Consider the following 18811-nt stretch of genomic DNA (forward strand, 5'->3'; position numbering starts at 1 on the left):
CAGTAACTTACAATACTGTAAGTTACTGTAAGTAGACTTGAAAATGGTTAATCTTCACCAGGATTTGTTTGTCGAAAGTCAGATAACCTCCAGTATGGAAATGTCTAACATTATTAAGCCTACTGCAGTAGCCCTTCACAACACCGTGCATGTCAATACCTTTAGTCTTAGGGCCCTTCCACATAAAAACACAACAGCTACCTACAGTAGAGAACCAGAATACAATGATTCCTTTCTCTACATGAGTAGGTACATGCACATTTGTTCGGGAGAGAAGCGCGCGAGAGAGACACCATTTGTTATCTCCATTCTAGACTAAATACTGTCGGTTGCTCTCTAGGACTATGGAGCATAAAATCCAAGGGTTAAGGGTCTAAGGGTTAAAAATGTTATGGTATTAGGCAACAGACTGCACTGTGGCACACAAACGCCTCAGGGCTATTATGTGAAGGTAGTTAAGTTCATATAGTAAAGGCATGCGGCTTGTTTCAGTGTATTGATGTATAATCATTCTATGGGAATCCCCAGCCATCTTTGTCTACACAGCCCAAACTCCAGACAGACACAGAGATGAGGTGGAGGGTGTTGTCCTGGGTTGTACTCTCTACAACAGCTTTGTTTTCAATCCTAGTTTAGGAAGGCTTTGTGTATGTCTGTTCTACAGTTTGGTAAACTTGTAGATAACATCCGTAGAAGGTTTTGTGCGATGGCTCACGCAACATAACAAAGCTGGACACAGGGAGAATGAGACGTAAACTGTTTGGGTTGGCAGCAATGGTAGTTTGATAAATTATGCCAATGAGAAAGCAAAGGCCTCTGTTATCCCACCCACCAGACTGTTTACCTTTGTAAAACTATAGGTTACATCCACACGTCTGTCACATGCAATCTCATTCCATGATAGTGGCATAATAATGCCTCGTCCAGAGCTCTGCACGTCAAGTTCCTTTTATTGAAGGGATGTTGTAGTCATGTCACTATTCACCTGGGTCTAAATTCTACCTTGAGATATTCACAGGCAACCGGTAAATCATGCACTGATGTAAATCATCGAGTTTCACATGGGGATCACAACCTCTCCCTCAACGTGAGCAAGACAAAACGAGCTGATCGTGGACGACAGGAAAAGGAGGGGCGAGCACGCCCCCATTGACATCGACGGGGCTGTAGTGGAACGGGTCGAGAGCTTCAAGTTCCTTGGTGTTCCACATCAATAAGGACCTGGTGGTCCAAACACACCAAGACAGTCATGAAGAGGGCACGACAATGCCTATTCCCCTCAGCAGGCTGAAAGGAGTTATACAGCTGCACCATCGAGAACATCCTAACGGGTTGCAGAAAAATCTGACTTTATTTGTCACATGCACCGAATACAACAAGTGTAGACCTTACCGTGAAAGGCTTACTTACAAGCCCTTAACCAACAGTGCAGTTTAAGAAGAGTTAAGAAAATATTTACCAAATAAACTAAAGTTAAAAATAAAGAAAGTAACACAATAATGAGGCTATATACAGGGGATACAGGTACCGAGTCAGTGTGCGGTGGTACAGGTTAGTTGAGGTAATTTGTACATTTAGGTAGGGGTGAAGTGACTCTGCATAGATAATAAACATAATAAAGTTAGCGCCATCCAGGACCTCTATTCCATCACACTCTTCACATATGCTGGTGCTATTCTCTGTTTATTATCTATGCATAGTCACTAACCCTACTTACATGTACATATTACCTCAATTACCTCTACTAACCCATACCCTCGCACGTTGACTTGGTACCGGTTCCCCTTGTATATAGCCTCATTATTGTTATTTTATTGTGTTACTAGTTTTCCTCTGTACATTTTTCTTACTTTTTAATATTCTGCGTTGTTGGTTAAGGGCTGGTAAGTACGCATTTCACGGTAAGGTCTACACCTGTGATGTATCTGGCGTATGTGACAAATACGATTTGATTTGAAGCTAGGATTCGGCCCCCTAGTTTATATTGTACGGACTGAGTGCTCCTTCTGAGGATCATTAAACGTGTAAACAAGTGCATGTAGCGTTAACAATTATTAACATGGATAGTGCCTCAGGACAGCCTTCTGGAACAGTTAGGTCTCACTTTAACATGTTGAGATGTTCCAGAACACTCACTGGAGCAGGGTGGAAATAGGTGCTTATGGTATCAACCTGAGGATGACCATTAAGTTTGTGGTTGGGTGTTTTAGGAAACAATGTACAAAATCCTGAATTTTGTCTATAAAGTGCTTTGTTCAATATGTTCCCGTTTAGAATGGACAATACTGTGAGATGGGCTAATTGTTGGGGTTTCATATTGTGAATAAAAACAATTGTACTCGGTACAAAAACAAAATAACATGGTCCTCCAAGTGATACTGCTGAGTAATCCAGGCAGGCCATTGCCTGTACCATGAGTCATAATGTGATTGTTAGGTTGAAAAGATGCAGAACGCATGTATGTTGTCAAACATACAGTACCAATCAAAAGTGTGGACACACCTACTCATTCCAGGTGTTTTCTTTATTTGTACTATTTTCTACATTGTAGAATAACAGTGAATACATCAAAACTATGAAATAACACACATGGAATCATGTAGTAACCAAAAAACAAATCAAAAGATATTTTATATTTGAGATTCTTCAAAGCACCCAGCCTTTGCCTTGATGACAGCTTTGTACACTCTTGACATTCTCTCAACCAGCTTCATGAGGTAGTCACCTGGAAGGCATTTCAATTAACATGTGAGCCTTGTTAAAAGTTCATTTGTGGAATTTCTTTCCTTCTTAATGCGTTTGAGCCAATCTGTTGTGTTGTGACAAGGTAGGGGTGGTATACAGAAGATAGCCCTATTTGGTAAAAGACCAAGTCCATATTGGTCTGATAAGTTCACATTTTAGGTTTTTGATTCCAACCTCCATGTCTTTGTGAGACAGAGTAGTTGAACGGATGCTTAATGGGACTATCATTTGTTTTCCACCATCACAATGACCCAAAACACACCTCCAAGCTGTGTAAGGGCTATTTGACCAAGGAGAGTGATGGAGTGCTGCATCAGATGTCCTGGCCACCAAAATCACCCAACCTCAACTCAGTTGAGATGGTTTGGGATGAGTTGGACCGCAGAGTGAAGGAAAAGCACCTCTTTCAAGACTGTTGGAAAAACATTCCTTTTGAAGCTGGTTGAGAAAATGCCAAGAGTGTGCAAAGCGGTCATCAAGGCAAAGGGTGGCTACTTTTGAAGAATCTAAAACATAAACATATTTTTTACACTTTTTTGGTCACTACGTGATTCCATGTGCTATTTCATAGTTTTGATGTCTTCACTATAATACTACAATGTAGAAAATAGTTTAAAAAAAGAAAAACCCTTGAATTAGTAGGTGTGTCCAAACTTTTAACTGGTACTGTAACATAAAACCATTTCCTCTCTAGTTTAATAGACCCATTAATCAAGTTAAGTATGCCTTTTCAGTATGGTCTCTTCACTACACCCAGCTCTTACCGCCTTCCCTTTTAAGACCATATCTCACTGCTCATATGTCCAATTTGTCTACAATACATTTTTATTATTTTATGATTTTAATTAATCTTAACTGTATTTGTTCATTCCACTTTGTCAGGTTGAGTGCTTTGATTGCACTGTACTTCCTCAATTGTAAAAAGGTTCATTTGTTCACATACTCCTACCGTATGCCTACCTCACTCCAAATGTTGCACAGTGGGATCTGGTGACAGCTATTTCACTCCTACTGGCTTGCCAAGACCAGAAGTACGTCATTACCACATCAGGAGGGCAGTAGGATCGCTGTGTCATGTTAAGTCTCATTCCCCAGAGAGTCTGAGGGCAGCGGGGGCTACCTAGTAACCCATACTTACTGTAGGGTCTCTCAGACAGTATCTGCAGCAAAGCTCTCTCTTCACAGCATTGTTTGTGTATCCAGTCGTTAAAGCTGTAACTACACAGGTTTAGCAGCAGTAGGCTATTAAGTTTGATTTGAATGGACTTCACAGGTATATGTTATGTTCAAGTCATGTCTGGAGGCTAAGGGAACTTCTGTCAGGTCCTACTTAACCCACACAGGACAAGTCAGAAGATACTGTAGGTCTTCCATCATCATCTGAACATTGCCTCAGTGTTCTCTCCATGTCAGCGTTTTGTTCAGAGATGGTGTTTTAGGAAGCTGGGCTCTCAGGAAGAGAACTCCTCACAGGCAGACGGGAGATTCTTGTCCTGGACAGTGCTTCTCTCTAAAATGACCCCAATTGTGACTGAGCATTGCACTCCCACCTACTTCTTTCCCTAGTCTAAAATAAAATATGCAATAACAGCAAGTTGTCCTTTGGGTTTGCATAATGTTTCTCACCTAAAACTATTGGCAAAGAGCAAAATGTTATTTTCACACACAGCACTTGTTGCAAGGGGCATGTAAGACTACTGTTTTTGGAAGAAGGGGGATAGGGAGAGAAATGAGAGCAATGAGAGTAATCTCATTTGTAAATGCAGAGGTTGTGTGTTCCTCTGAGTGCAATATTCTGTAAAAACACACCGCAATACGCACATCCTCAAGCCCTCATGACAAATCAGTTCTATCTTATTTTCCTTCATTAATCTCTTAGCAGGCTTTAAAATGTTAAATATGCAGCATTTTCTTTGATGAATTACTGAAGATTAATAAACCCAGTATCCCGAGACACCAGTGCTGCCAGTTGCCGAGCCAACAAAAACACACCCTAGCAGCATCTTATCCTATAATCTGTTTTAAAGAACTTAGACACAGCAACATACTGGGAAAAGTTGTCATGTCACCAGCTTCGGAAAATGTTCCCTTTCCCATTACATCTGTATATCACATCTATAAATCGAGAGGGACAGAGAAGAGTTCCCAAAGCTTAAGCTTGTAATCCCAGAAAAGAAGCAGCACAGGGGAGGAATAGAATAACATGAGTATTTGTTGATCAAGCATTTATGAGGACACAACGGTCGTTTCACAGGGGTGATGGAACACTCTTCTTAAAGGCCCAGTGCAGTCAAAAACGTGATTTCCTGTGTTTTATATACATCTACACACTATGAGGTTGGAATAATACTATGATATTGTGAACATAATGGTAATGCCCTTTTAGTGTAAAGGCTGTTTGAAAAGACTGTTTTGGTGGGATGGAGCTTTGGCTTGCCTGGTGACATCACCAGGCGGTAATTAGTAGACAAATAAGAGAGTTCCAAACCTCTCTGCCAATAACAGCTAGTTTTCAGTTTTAAGGTACTTTATTCTTGCTTGAGAAATGTATCTTTGCTAAGAAGCTATTTCTGTTTATTTTTGACCATTTTCATTCAAAATAATCACAGTAAGGTACTTTATTGTTACCCAGAAACGATTTTATACGGAGATAAAAATGGCCGCATTGGACTTAAGTCAGAGACTTTCTCACAGTTTTTAAGTAGCCAACAATCTTTGATGTCATAATCGGAAAATGTGTTTCAATCAGATGATATACAGTTACTGCTTGTCTGATGGAATGTTGTATGTTTTATAACATAAAAACAGATCCGATCCATGGGAATTTACAAATGGCAGATCTAGTAGGATATAACTATTTTTTAGCAAATAAAGGTTCTGACTAACTCTTAGGGAGTCAATATGGAGCCTCCACACAACAATGGCTCTTGTTTGTGACTTAAAAGTATTTGTGCTGTGTATTCAGCTTAGTCTACATAACAGGCAGTTTCCCAAGCCCATGCCATGAATGCTCAATAGTTGTAGCATTATGTGGAATGAACACATTATGTTGAGCCACAACAGTTATTTTTCCCCATTGATGACTTATCTCCCCCAAATGAAAAAAACAACAGGGATAACTTAGCCAGCAATGTTTTCGCCTGTGGTATTTGAGTAGCCTATGTTGCAGTTTACTAAAGTCTCAATACATAATTCATACTTTACCGTTATGCCACTGTTTTGATACACAATACAATTTTCCAGACGTCACAGAAAGACCTCTCAACCTCTAAAACAGGGCCAAGCAATACACCTACGATCTGGATCTAAGATAGTGTGCTTTTCTTTGTGGGTTGTGGCCTACAGATAAGGCTAAGAAATGCAACTGTATTCATGCCTGCGTAAAGGACACATTTTGTTTTCCCTAGATTATTCATCAGCTCCCCTAGGATTGTATAGCATGGGATTCATTCCCCTGGGAGAAAACACATGCACGCGCACACACCAGCACACACGGCCTGCATGTACGCTCACAAACACCTCATTCTGAGAGACGAGAGGAAAAGGAGTGGGAGGATTTCCCCCGCTTTTCTTATTTTCGGCTTACATGAGGTCATAGTGACCATCAGGCTTAACAATTACTAGACTGGAGCTAGACCAATAACATCATGTTGATGTCCACAACAGGAAATACAACATACTTTCAATAAAAGTTTTTTTTTAAATCTCAAGAAAACAAAGCTAAGGACAAAACAGAGGTTATGAGTATTACGTGTAAAACCACTTAAAAGTTATAACTACAAACTAAGTCTTTGCTTTGTTTATATTTGTGTATAAATAATCAAGTAAAGAATCATTATTTGAAGATCACAGTAATTTAATAGACAAACTTCCATTATGGGGAGTTTTGATCTTGTTTACAGTATATTGTTAATCTGCGAATGGCATTTGTCCAAAAGACAAATACTAGATTTTTTGCTTTTCACATACAGATGATATTATTTCAAATATGACCCACACTTCTTGTGTAGCATGGGCTGTTTGTTCAGCCCTGCTTTGCAGCTGCCTTGGCTGCCTGATGGGCCCGTCTCTCCTCCTCAGCCCTCTCCTTCATCTCTTTCTCCCTTCTGATGAGCTGCTGCCTCTCTGCCTCCCACTCCCCCACCTTTCTCTGGTACTGCTCCATGTCAGGGCCCTCTGCTGAGGCTAGGCTCTGCTGGACCAGGCTGGAGACCAGCACCTGCAGGGGACTAGGGTCCACCTTTCCCCTGGACTGGAGCTGCCCACTCAGAACCTACACATGGCCAGAGGAGATGAGGTGGTGAGCGATGGGGTGTATGGAAAAGGAGGCATTAAGGCCTAGATTCAATCAGATCAAGTGTTAACCGGCGATAGCCGACACCCGCATAGCTGATGTTTTGCCTGGTGTCGGACGGTGTAATTGCTATCAAACCGGTGAGCAGTTGCTCTTGTGATCGTCACGATGAAGATTTATTTGATCTTAATCAAGGTGTAGGCCTAGATTACATCACACATTCCAGTGTTCGAACTGGTAAACACCGAGGCATGGGATTCCTACTAATGAGACTCCGTGCAGCCAAAGGCATTGTCCGTCATAGTTATACCGGAAGCCGCTTGTGGATTTAACAGCTCTTACACGGTTCCACCTCTGACACCGTCAAAACACATGTTATGCGGGTGTCGGCTTGCGCCAATCTAATTGAATCGAGCCCTAAGTGTAACTGTCGTTGTAGATTATGAGTGCTTAATAGCAATTTATTCAACTGATCAAAACAAGAAATCTGTAACACAACATACATGCAGTCCATACACAGGCTCTTCCCTTGTTTAATTGATCTTCCCTTTGCCCAGTACCTTAAACCTGCTGGCATAGAGGGGTAGCTTATCTCTCTCTGCCTGGTCGTCCTCATCCACCTCCTCCTCTTTCTTCCCCTCCTCTCCTCCGGACTCATCATCCTCTCCAGATGAGGAGTCTGAGGCAGAGGACAGGTCCTGCAACAGACCCTCCAGGTAATCCACCTAGGAGAAACACACACACACAGCACAGGTTTAAGGAAACACACAGACGCAACTGGGACAGGCGGACATGCACTGACAGACCGACACGATAACTCTGGAGCAATGAGCATCCCCTCATAGGAGTCCATCAGGACAAAGAACGGACGCGAAAACAAACACACGCAGACAATGGCACACACAATTAATATTTCCTGATCTACACCGAGTCCTCAGTTCTGACACTGTCCTGCTTTCTGGCAAACCTGGTTTGGTTCCCAAAGTCTCAGATTCCCCCTGTTCTCCAGACTCCACTAAATCACACTACTCTGCTCAGAGTTGAACTACTGAACTAGATAGGGCTAGAGGAGCACTGCACCAGGGTCCGTTGACGTGCTTCTGGGTATAAATAACCCAGATATAACAGTCTCAACACTAAGCCCTGGAGATAAACCCTCAGACCGTCTCATACCCTGTACCTGGAAAGTAACAGCTCTCTACTGCCACCAGGTTGGTGTCATATGCTCATTGTGTTATTTGCAGCATTTGATGAGTAAAATGAGATTGTAAACAATCAGCTAAACTGTACAGGCTTCTTATTCATGATAATGCTTTATAATGAGTAAGTCTTATACTTGTATAATGTGTTACTAATGATCTTGTTCGTGTTAGATGCTGATTTAGGTATTGTAAAAAGTACAGCACTAAGACAGGTATTGGTGAGTACATACAGCATCCTTTGATAGTTTGCCATCTCCAGGAGCGGCAGCTACTCTCTCCATGACGGCCAGGGCCCGGCCCAGATACCCTGGGGTCCACATCAGAGGCATGCCCCTGAACACAGCATGGATCCCTGCCCCCATCTCCACCTTACCTAGAGACAGACAGAGAGAACGAGAGAGGAGCAGGAAGTGGAAACTATCAGAGATGTGATCAGCACAACATGACAACCAGACCATGCGGTTTGGAGAGGTTGATTTAAATGTTTAACAAGAGGATAAAGCAGGGTTTCCTGAGGAATCATCAATCTTCTGCTATCGACAAATGGTTAGGAACATGAGGAAAGGCTATGGCTTGTTTTAGGACCAGGAGTATGGTCTGACTGGGGGAATACAGACCTAGTAAAGCACAGCCCAGCAGTTGAGCGCTGAGGCCTATAGAGCCGTCCTGCTTCAGACCAGATATCAGCAGCGATGCTCCCAGAGCCCTCTCCTCTGACATCTGCACAGTCAACCAACACAAACATACACTTATGCTTCAGACAACATTTGAAAATAGCATAATGACTGACTTCCACAGAAATACAGTAACTGTGGCTGCTAAATTTAACTGATACATTTTGCACTCGTCTTTTCCTACTAGCACTGACTGGTGATAGATACTTTGTTGAGGGAAAATCTACTTGCTGCGATTGTGATAAGTTGTCTCACCTAGCTATCTTAAGATGAATGCACTAATGTAAGTCGCTCTGGATAAGAGCATCTGGCTAAATGACTAAAATATAAAAAACATGTAAAATATATACATGTAAATATCCATATTTATCAAGGGAGATGGTGTTGTGCTGGGATCATAGTGACCTTCTCTACACACATATGCCCTCCTTAAGTTAACAACAATCAATCATTTCTACAGAGTCCAGACACTCCAAATGTTCTTTGGCACGATAACTTCTCCCGGACATGTTGGTACACATGAAGTAGAGCAGTGAATGCTACTTTACTTACGCTGAGCTCTGGTTTGGTTGCAAGGTAATTGCTAAGTGCATACAGGGACAGGATCTGTGTTGTGGGCAGATTAAAAGACTCCTGAAGCATCACCTCTTCCACGACAGAACAGGCACCTGCAGAACAGGAACAACCTTGTGAGGTTTTAAGCTACATTTCATATGTGTGTACATTGGCTTAGTTTTGTTTAACCCGAGTTTTTCCAAAGGAGGTCTGGGATAACTTTACAGTTTGACAGATATTACAGTTTCAGAAGTCAGAGAGTCTTTACCTTTGAAGTCTTCATCTTTTATGAAGGAATCTAGCAGAATGTTGAACGTGAAATCATCTGGGAACATTCCATATTGCACCTAAATACAGAAACAGAGAATGGTTAAAAACGTTCCATAAGCAAAATATCATAGTCAACCTCAGACATTGAGGTCAAACTCTTTAGAATGTAGATTTTCAAAAAGGCACTATGTACTGGACAATTACCATTCTAGGTAGAACATTAATGACAATGTTATGGTCATGGAACATTGGGTGCCAACATGGAGGACACTTTGTGACACTGTGTTTCTATACTCAGAGTTGATATTCACGTCATAAAAGGAATTCCCCTCGACCATCCCCACAAATTGGGTAAAACATTGATACCCATTGTAAAAACAAACAAAAAAGCCAACTTCGTTGTCAGTTTTTGTTATACAGAAATAAAAACACATGCTGCTGTATTGTTCAATGTACAAGTTGAATTTGCAATTGACTAAAACAAGCAGACAACAAGAAAATGTCAAGTTTTTGAAGTGAACCAATGGGGTAACCTAGCTCACCACAGGTTGTTTTCACCATTTTCATTCTATCTAATACCGAGTGGACTATGGCTCTGCTTAGCATAATGTAGTCCTACCTTGTTCTTGAGTGTGTGCAGGGCCTTGTCTCTGGCCCCGTATCTGAGACACTGTCTGACCCAGCTGTGGACAGTCCAGTCTCTGAGGTACCAACAGTTCGGGCTGTGGCGAAATCTACAGGAGAGAAAAGAGAGATGTTCAGACATAAAAAACAAGAACAAACAAGACGTGAATGTTTATGACTTCTGTTATGTCATTATTCTGACGCTTTTATGCCGCATAGGTCAAGTCAAGCGTAACCGCTTAACCCATAGGCTTGTAATCTTGTAATCACATAAGAAACAGATTCCAGAGGAGGGGAGAACAGGGAAGCTCTTAGACAGCATCGAAGCACAGAACAAACATGCATGTGACTGAACATAAACACACCATAAAAGACTTTGGAAGAAAACAGGGGTCAGAAGACAGTGGCCAGGAAGTGAACACCCGAACAAAGAAAATAATTTAACAGGGCATGCAAATTAGGCTTACTTATACAGATAGTACTCTGCTTGATCAACCTCTTCTCTTGACGATATGTTGTCAACAAACTGAAAAAGAAAATACACAGAGATATGTTCTGACAATGAAGTAGTTTGCTACAGCTGAAACTGGTTGACAGACATACAAGCTACAAGGATGAAATCTCTCGGTACTCTGCATGCTCTTACACGTGATATTGACAGGGAGCTGACAGGGAAGTTTCGGTCATACGTCCTATCCATCAAGGAGGCCAACAACGCTGTAGGATGACATGTTCATATTCAGCTTTACTTTCACATTTCACAAGAGCTAGACTTGCTGAAACCTTCTGCCATTTAAATATATGACTTCGATCTTCAAAAGACTTTACACTACTAATAACACAGTACAGTATCTCTCCACGTGTAGCCAACACTGCCCCCCTGTGTTAATTTAGTGCTGACATTCACAGACATCGTCACTGACTTGACAATTACATCTTCAGTACGACGTATGCACAGAATAACGAATATATTCACACGTCACTGTGTCTCCCAAAACTAAAATGCAACTGATTTCATGCCCACTTAACAGCTAACGTGTGGCAGATATGATTGAGGCCCACCTTTCATTTGTTGCGCTGGGTAGGGACAAAGAGAATTGTTAGCAATGAGTCTTACCCAGATTTTGATGATCTTTCTCTCTTGCGTCCCATAATTTGGTGTCTGTGTATGGTGTGGAAAGTAGACATCTTCTAGCTGTAGGACATAAACAAGAATGACAACACGTTACATAGAGTAGACAATGGTCTCTGAAGGTAACATGCACAATGCAATTTATTGCGATTACAGTAAAAGCAACTACTAAGTTAAACTTTGGACAAACGGGATAAGAGGCATCTTATTTGGTTTAGCTTGTGAGGAGTTCGGCTAGGTTAGAATGGGTTCATTATACGTAGCTAGCTAGGTAGCCACCTGGCTAGCCTTCTAGCTACTTGCCTGGAAAAACACAAATAGTTCGGCCAATCAGTGAATCAATCAATGATAGAAAACGTTCCTGATTTAAATAATTCCTTTTTAGTGTTAAAAAAATGTACCTATAAAACGGTGATTTCCACATTTACGGATAACTTTGACAGCTCCTAAACAACGCTTCAAAGTGTAGGCTGCCATCTTGGGACGATACCAATATATGGCAGAGGGGAGCAACAATGTTGAGTGAAAGAGAGCCTTACTCAAATACACGTTTAATGCGAACCGTAACACCATGAAAAACAGTATATATAATACGGAAATAGAAACGGTGTTATTTTTTCTAAATACTATAATTATGTATGTTTAATAAAAAATATCAAACATAACATTAGAATGAAACCCTTTATATTTATTGGTACGGTCTCGAGTGCCTGTTATGGTGAATGTCAATTGTCCCAGTGGCAAATTCATTGGAAATAGGTAGGCCTGTCTGAACAAACCCATTATTTGATTATATCAAAAAGTCGTTATAGATATTATGTGTAGACTGCAGAGTCGTTCAGACTGATGATGGCTGTTAATTTATGGCTCTTCCAGTTCTTCCAGGAATGGGCAACATTGATCCATAAAACCAATAGAGATAGATATATAACTCATCTTTATATCTGTGCTATTATAGCGTCTGTGACAGCATGGGCAGCGCCATTGAGGCTACAACCCATAGGAATCCCACCCAGGTGACTACTTTAAAATGACTCAGGCATTGCGGAGTCCCTGAATGGCGCTACCCATGCTAAAACGGCCTTTTGGCCACTACAGGCCTCAATCATTCTCTATGATAAAACCACAGTTTCTAAACAATATTTGATAAAACCCTACTGAATCGAAGGGAATGGGAAACGCTGTAAACTTTGATTTAAAAAATACACACTATTGTAATGTTAGGATGGGCGACTATGGGAATCTTATTCATTAGGCACCAATAGGTACAGTGCGCCTTAGAGTTCCACACATTTTTGGGTGTGGAGTGGTGCAGTGGTCTAAGGCATTGCATTTCAGTGCTAGAGGAGTCACTACAGGCCGTGGTTCGATCCCGGGCTGTATCACAACCGTCCGTGATCGGGATTCCCATAGGGCGGCGCACAATTGCCCCACCATCGTCCGGGTTAGGGGAGAGTTTGGCCGGGGTAGGCCGTCATTGTAAAATAAGAATGTGTTCTTAACTGATTTGAATTCGTATTCATTAAGGCACAACGTAAAAAAAAAATGTTTTGAATCGTAAAATAATAATTGACCCATACCCTGCTCTCTGTCACCTGTTCAGGTACTGTGGCTGCGGATGAGCTGCAGAAACAGCAGGCTGTCCTCCCACAGATCTCAGCTGCCCTGGCAAGACTCTTTTGCTTCCCCTGCAAAAAAGGAGCCAAAAAGTAGTTGTGCAGGTATAAATACCAACTTATTTCAGTGCACCTTCCACCATTCCACAAACCCAGAGCAAACAGAAGAGGGAGACAAACACATCCTCTTCTTGATTTTTATCAGGCCCACTTGGCTACAAATTCTAAAGTGCATTTTGCTGTGTGTAGTGCATCATTATTTTGACTAATTAACAGTATTGCAATTGAAACAATAAGAGTTACTGTAACTAATAACAAAAAAATGCATCCCACCCTGACTCCACCACTCAAATATAAGCTACCTCAAATGTAAGAGATAACGCCCCCTTTGATGGCTTAATATTCTCTGAATCCTTTAAATTACTTAATTTACCAATACAAAAGGTATTGCATAGGCCAGGCCTTTCTAACCAAAGACCATATGGCTGCTAAAGTATCTTCTAATGTATTTGTGTCAGATCATAGTCCTTCACCTTGAACCAATGTGTTTGTATTCAAAACATAGTGTAATCTATTTGTTTACTACGGGACGCTCCTTGACCGTGATTATGTGAACTTCTTGGCCCAAGGTCTAGGCAGGTGACAGGTCATGTCCTGGGTGGGTCTCTGTTATTAAACAAAAGAGGGAAGAATTTCTGCACCCTTTAGTACACTGACCACCAAAACAGGAAGTTCCCTACCTGAGAACTGTGCCAAAGAGAACACACAGGAAGTGAAGCATTTTAGCAACACAGTTGCTGCAGACATAACTCTGTCCCTCATCCCGATGCTTTATGGCCTCTGTGAAACTTTACAGGGAGAGCTTTGAGTTCCAGCTGTGTGTTCCTGGCAATAGTGAATGAAGAGAGGCAGAGAGGCCATACACCCCACTTAGTCTTACCACATTTACATAAAGACCCTACAACACCATCTCTACACATTATGGACTGATTCAGGTAGACAAGATACGATTTATCCTTGCAGTTTGATATTCTACCAGGTTATCAGAATTTACCCACCAAGTCTAAAAATGTTTTATCTCAGTGACTGTGAGATGGAGATAAAGAATCCAGAAGTAGTATTTTTTAGTTCCAAAACTGTCTTTCATCCCGTAAACCGGTTCCTCTTTATTCTACGATAGATTTAGCCTGATTTGTGTGTACACTGTACTTTAAAAAAAATGAAAATGTATGCACTCGCTACTGTCAGTCACTCTGGATAAGAGCATCTGCTAAATGTACCACTGCTGAATTTGTACAGTTCAACTGAGCCATTCATGGTGATTACTGATTAATACATTATTGCTATATTTTAGTAGATGCTCTGGATGACATACATGAGCCATCTGGGTTAAGTGTGTTGCTCAAGGGCACATTGACAGATCTTTCACTTAGTCGGCTCTGGGATGTGAACCAGCAACCTTTCAGTTACTGGCCCAAAGCTCTTAACCTCTAAGCTACCTGCCACACAGATTATACATACATAATGTCAAACTGCACACTGACATACACTCAGGATATGAGGCAGGTCCTCACCAGACATCACCGACAACAACGTCGCCTGTGGGCACAAACCCACCGTCGCTGGACCAGACAGGACTGGCAAAAAGTGCTCTTCGCCAATGAGTCGCGGTTTTGTCTCACCAGGGGTGATGGTCGGATTCCCGTAAATCGTCGAAAGAATGAGCACCGAGGCCTATACTCTGGAGCGGGATCGATTTGGAGGTGGAGGGTTCGTCATGGTCTGGGTCTGGTCTGTCACAGCATCATCGGACTGAGCTTGTTGTCATTGCAGGCAATCTCAACACTATTCGTTACAGGGAAGACATCCTCCTCCCTCATGTGGTACCCTTTCTGCAGGCTCATCCTGACATGACTCTCCAGCATGACAATGCCACCAGCCATACTGCTCGTTCTGTGCATGTTTTCTCGCGAGACAGGAATGTCAGTGTTCTGCCATGCCAGCGAAGAGCCCAGATCTCAATCTCATTGAGCATGTCTGGGACCTGTTGGATGGAAGGGTGAGGGCTAGGGCCATTCCCCCCAGAAATGTCCGGGAACTTGCAGGTGCCTTGGTGGAAGAGTGGGGTAACATCTCACAGCAAGAACTGGAAAATCTGGTGCAGTCCATGAGGAGGAGATGCACTGCAGTACTTAATGCAGCTGGTGGCCACACCAGATACTGACTGTTACTTTGGATTTTGAACCCCCCCCCCCCCCCCCCTTTGTTCAGGGACTCATTATTCAATTTCTGTCAGTCACATGTCTGTGGAACTTGTTCAGTTTATGTCTCCGTTGTTGAATCTTGATATGTTCATATAAATATTTACACATGTTAAGTTTGCTGAAAGTAAACGCAGTTGACAGTGAGAGGACGTTTCTTTTTTTGCTGAGTTTAGTTTAGAGCCTGCTGGACTTCAACCCAGTTTGGGACTCTGATGACAGTTAAAACCGTCGTGCAAGGACACAACCATCCCCATTAGAACAGACAAACTGTACAGTGCTGTACTCTGCTGTGTTCTAATGTAGTGCACTGTACTCTACTCTACTGTACTGAACTATAGTTTACTTTTCTTTACTGTACTGTACTCTGCTGTGCTCTATTGTACTGTACTCTACTGTGCTGTACTGTGATGTAAAAACTTGTGAAAAATAGATGTCTGTGATTGGTTCAACAATATAAAGACTACAAAACCCTATTTAGAGTCTGCAACACTCCAACCCAGTTTGGGGCTCTAATGACAGTTAAAAACTGAGGTGCAAGGACAGTACCATCCCCTTGAGAACAGACAGACCTGACCAGGGGAGAAGAAAGGAACTGTATCATTTACATTGAATAAGCAAGAGGAAGAGTCTGTTTTTGAAAAGAGAAGAGGTTGTATCAACCATTTTAGATGACATCCTAACCATAACACATTAGGTAGAGGGACACGAAATGGTGCTCTGTAGTAACTGCCTAGCTGTTATTGTTCAATACATTTACCAAAATATATCTGTCTTTGAAATCAAATGCAGCTTTATTATGGTGATTGATCCTGGTTCATCATTAGATTAACACCATACTGCCTGATTTGTAAAAGCACAACATTTTCAGACCAATCACTAACAGCCACATGAACCTTTTTTTCAGCCACAGGACACATTTTCCCATCAGAGTGAATGACTAATTTACCAGAGTCCCTTATTCCTGACTCCCCCCAACGGTTTCACTTCAGCAGAACCTGTGTGAGAGTGAACACCACTACCTCATTGAGAGGTCTTCTCTCTGTGCTCTATCTGGAGCAAGTAGACGTTGCCCTTAAATGCTGATCTATAGTCAGTTTTTCATTTTCCCTCTCATGACTAAGGTTCGGATAGGGGGAAGTTGAGCTGATCGTAGATCTGTGCCTAGTAGGGGTAACTTCTTCCCTTCTCTGTGCTTCCTTTCCGTGCCATTTAGCCGACGGTTTGGGTTGAAACATTTAGGTGAGGAGAGAAGAGAAGAAGAGGAGGATGTGAGAAGTTCCTCTTGACGTTTGCAGTTTCATACCTGGGATTTGGTGGTCTCTCTTGATAGAATAGGGAAGCATTGCTACTTTGTATTCTCATTTTAAAAGTAATGTCTACCACTTTACCTGAGATGACATAAATGGTGGGTTGGCTGATGCAAATGTCAAATTATCAGCCTTGACCTTCAAGTCAAATAACACAGTGGATGACAAATTGCTCTCTAATCGCAGTATTCTGAATCACATGTGAGTGTTCAGGAGGCTTGTTGTCTGGGACACCCACAGAGTCTCGTGAACGACCGTTTGATCGGGATGCAAAAGAGGTATGGGGAGAGATGTTTTCTCTTCCGCTTCCTCTCCTTTGTGAGAGAAGCGAGAGATCTCTGTTCTCCAAGAAGAAAGTCAACTCGTTCGCAAGTCATTGTGATCATCTCTGGTTCTGTACTGTGTGGTTTTAGAGAGGAGGAAACGTGGCAGTTGGATGATGCCCGAGTCCCTGAGTCTTACACTCTCATGCGTTGTTATTAGTCTCTTAAGTAGACCTCCTAGTATGGGTGTCTCACTGGTTCTGCAGTCAACAATGGTACATCATTGCCTGGCCAATAAAGACAACTGTAAGTTGGCTAAAGCTGAGACAGACTAGCACCCAATGTGAGACCTAAAATCCACTTTTCATTATTCTAGTGTTAAGTCATGTTTCTCTCTTATCATCAGGCATACAGTAGTTGCTATACAGTAGATCAAAGGCAATCATCATCAGGCCATTCAGCCATACACATAAAGCATACAGAGAGATGGAGTTGACAAGACTGGAATGGACTGTGGTCAGACTACTATACTCAACTCATTAGGCTTCATGCCCTCCCAGTAAGCATCATTTTCCAGGGCGTTGAAAATACATATTCTCCGGACGTTGAAATCAGATTAATTTTCGGCTCTGAATGACAGTTGAAAAGACATCCCTAACAGAAAAAGACATCCCTAACATTGGAAATATGTAATTTTTTTTTTGTCATTGATAATGTGGTTACTTTTTTCCCCTAATGAAGTAAGCATTGTATAATAATACTATTTGTTATCCATTTAATATAGGAGAGGAAGATTGCAATACAGTGGGGCAAAAAAGTATTTAGTCAGCCACCAATTGTGCAAGTTCTCCCACTTAAAAAGATGAGAGAGGCCTGTAATTTTCATCATAGGTACACTTCAACTATGACAGAAAAGAAATCCAGAAAATCACATTGTAGGATTTTTTATGAATTTATTTGCAAATGATGGTGGAAACAAAAGTTTATCTCAATACTTTGTTATATACTCTTTGTTGGCAATGACAGAGGTCACACACTGGTTTTCACACAATGTTGCTGGTATTTTGGCCCATTCCTCCATGCAGATCTCCTCTAGAGCATTGATGTTTTGGGGCTGTTGCTGGGCAACACGGACTTTCAACTCCCTCCAAAGATTTTCTATGGGGTTGAGATCTGGAGAATGGCTAGGCCAGGCGGTGTGCCCGGGCGGTGTGTTTGGGATCATTGTCATGCTGAAAGACCCAGCCACGTTTCATCTTCAATGCCCTTGCTGATGGAAGAAGGTTTTCACTCAAAATCTCACGATACATGGCCCCATTCATTCTTTCCTTTACACGGATCAGTCGTCCTGGTCCCTTTGCAGAAAAACAGCCCCAAGCATGATGTTTCCACCCCCATGCTTCACAGTAGGTATGGTGTTCTTTGGATGCAACTCCCAATCTTGGCTGCAACTCCCAATCTTCTTCTGGATCATCCAAATGCTCTTTAGCAAACTTCAGACGGGCCTGGACATGTACTGGCTTAAGCAGGGGGACACGTCTGGCACTGCAGGATTTGAGTCCCTGGCGGCGTAGTGTGTTACTGATGGTAGGCTTTGTTACTTTGGTCCCAGCTCTCTGCAGGTCATTCACTAGGTCCCCCCATGTGGTTCTGGGATTTTTGCTCACCGTTGTGGTGATCATTTTGACCCCACGGGGGTGAGATCTTGCGTGGAGCCCCAGATCAAGGGAGATTATCAGTGGTCTTGTATGTCTTCCATTTCCTAATAATTGCTCCCACAGTAGATTTTTTCAAACCAAGCTTCTTACCTATTGCAGATTCAGTCTTCCCAGCCTGGTGCAGGTCTGCAATTTTGTTTCTGGTGT

General features: G+C 42.0%; 1 protein-coding gene across 1 annotated transcript; it reads right to left on the reverse strand.

Moving 5' to 3' along the window:
* Window positions 1–6580: 6580 nt before the first annotated feature.
* On the reverse strand, window positions 6581–12050 carry LOC109882939 (28S ribosomal protein S27, mitochondrial). The gene is made up of 11 exons (XM_020475022.2): window positions 11898–12050; window positions 11482–11559; window positions 11011–11081; window positions 10832–10890; window positions 10360–10474; window positions 9739–9817; window positions 9468–9583; window positions 8859–8961; window positions 8472–8614; window positions 7600–7764; window positions 6581–7018 (listed from the first exon to the last, which is right to left on the reverse strand). Exons 1-11 carry the CDS (start codon window positions 11971–11973, stop codon window positions 6770–6772), a joined length of 1254 nt encoding a protein of 417 aa, XP_020330611.1. The 5' UTR covers window positions 11974–12050; the 3' UTR covers window positions 6581–6769.
* Window positions 12051–18811: the final 6761 nt, after the last annotated feature.

The sequence above is a fragment of the Oncorhynchus kisutch genome, linkage group LG3 (assembly GCF_002021735.2).
Source record: "Oncorhynchus kisutch isolate 150728-3 linkage group LG3, Okis_V2, whole genome shotgun sequence".
Classification (NCBI taxonomy): Eukaryota; Metazoa; Chordata; class Actinopteri; order Salmoniformes; family Salmonidae; genus Oncorhynchus; species Oncorhynchus kisutch.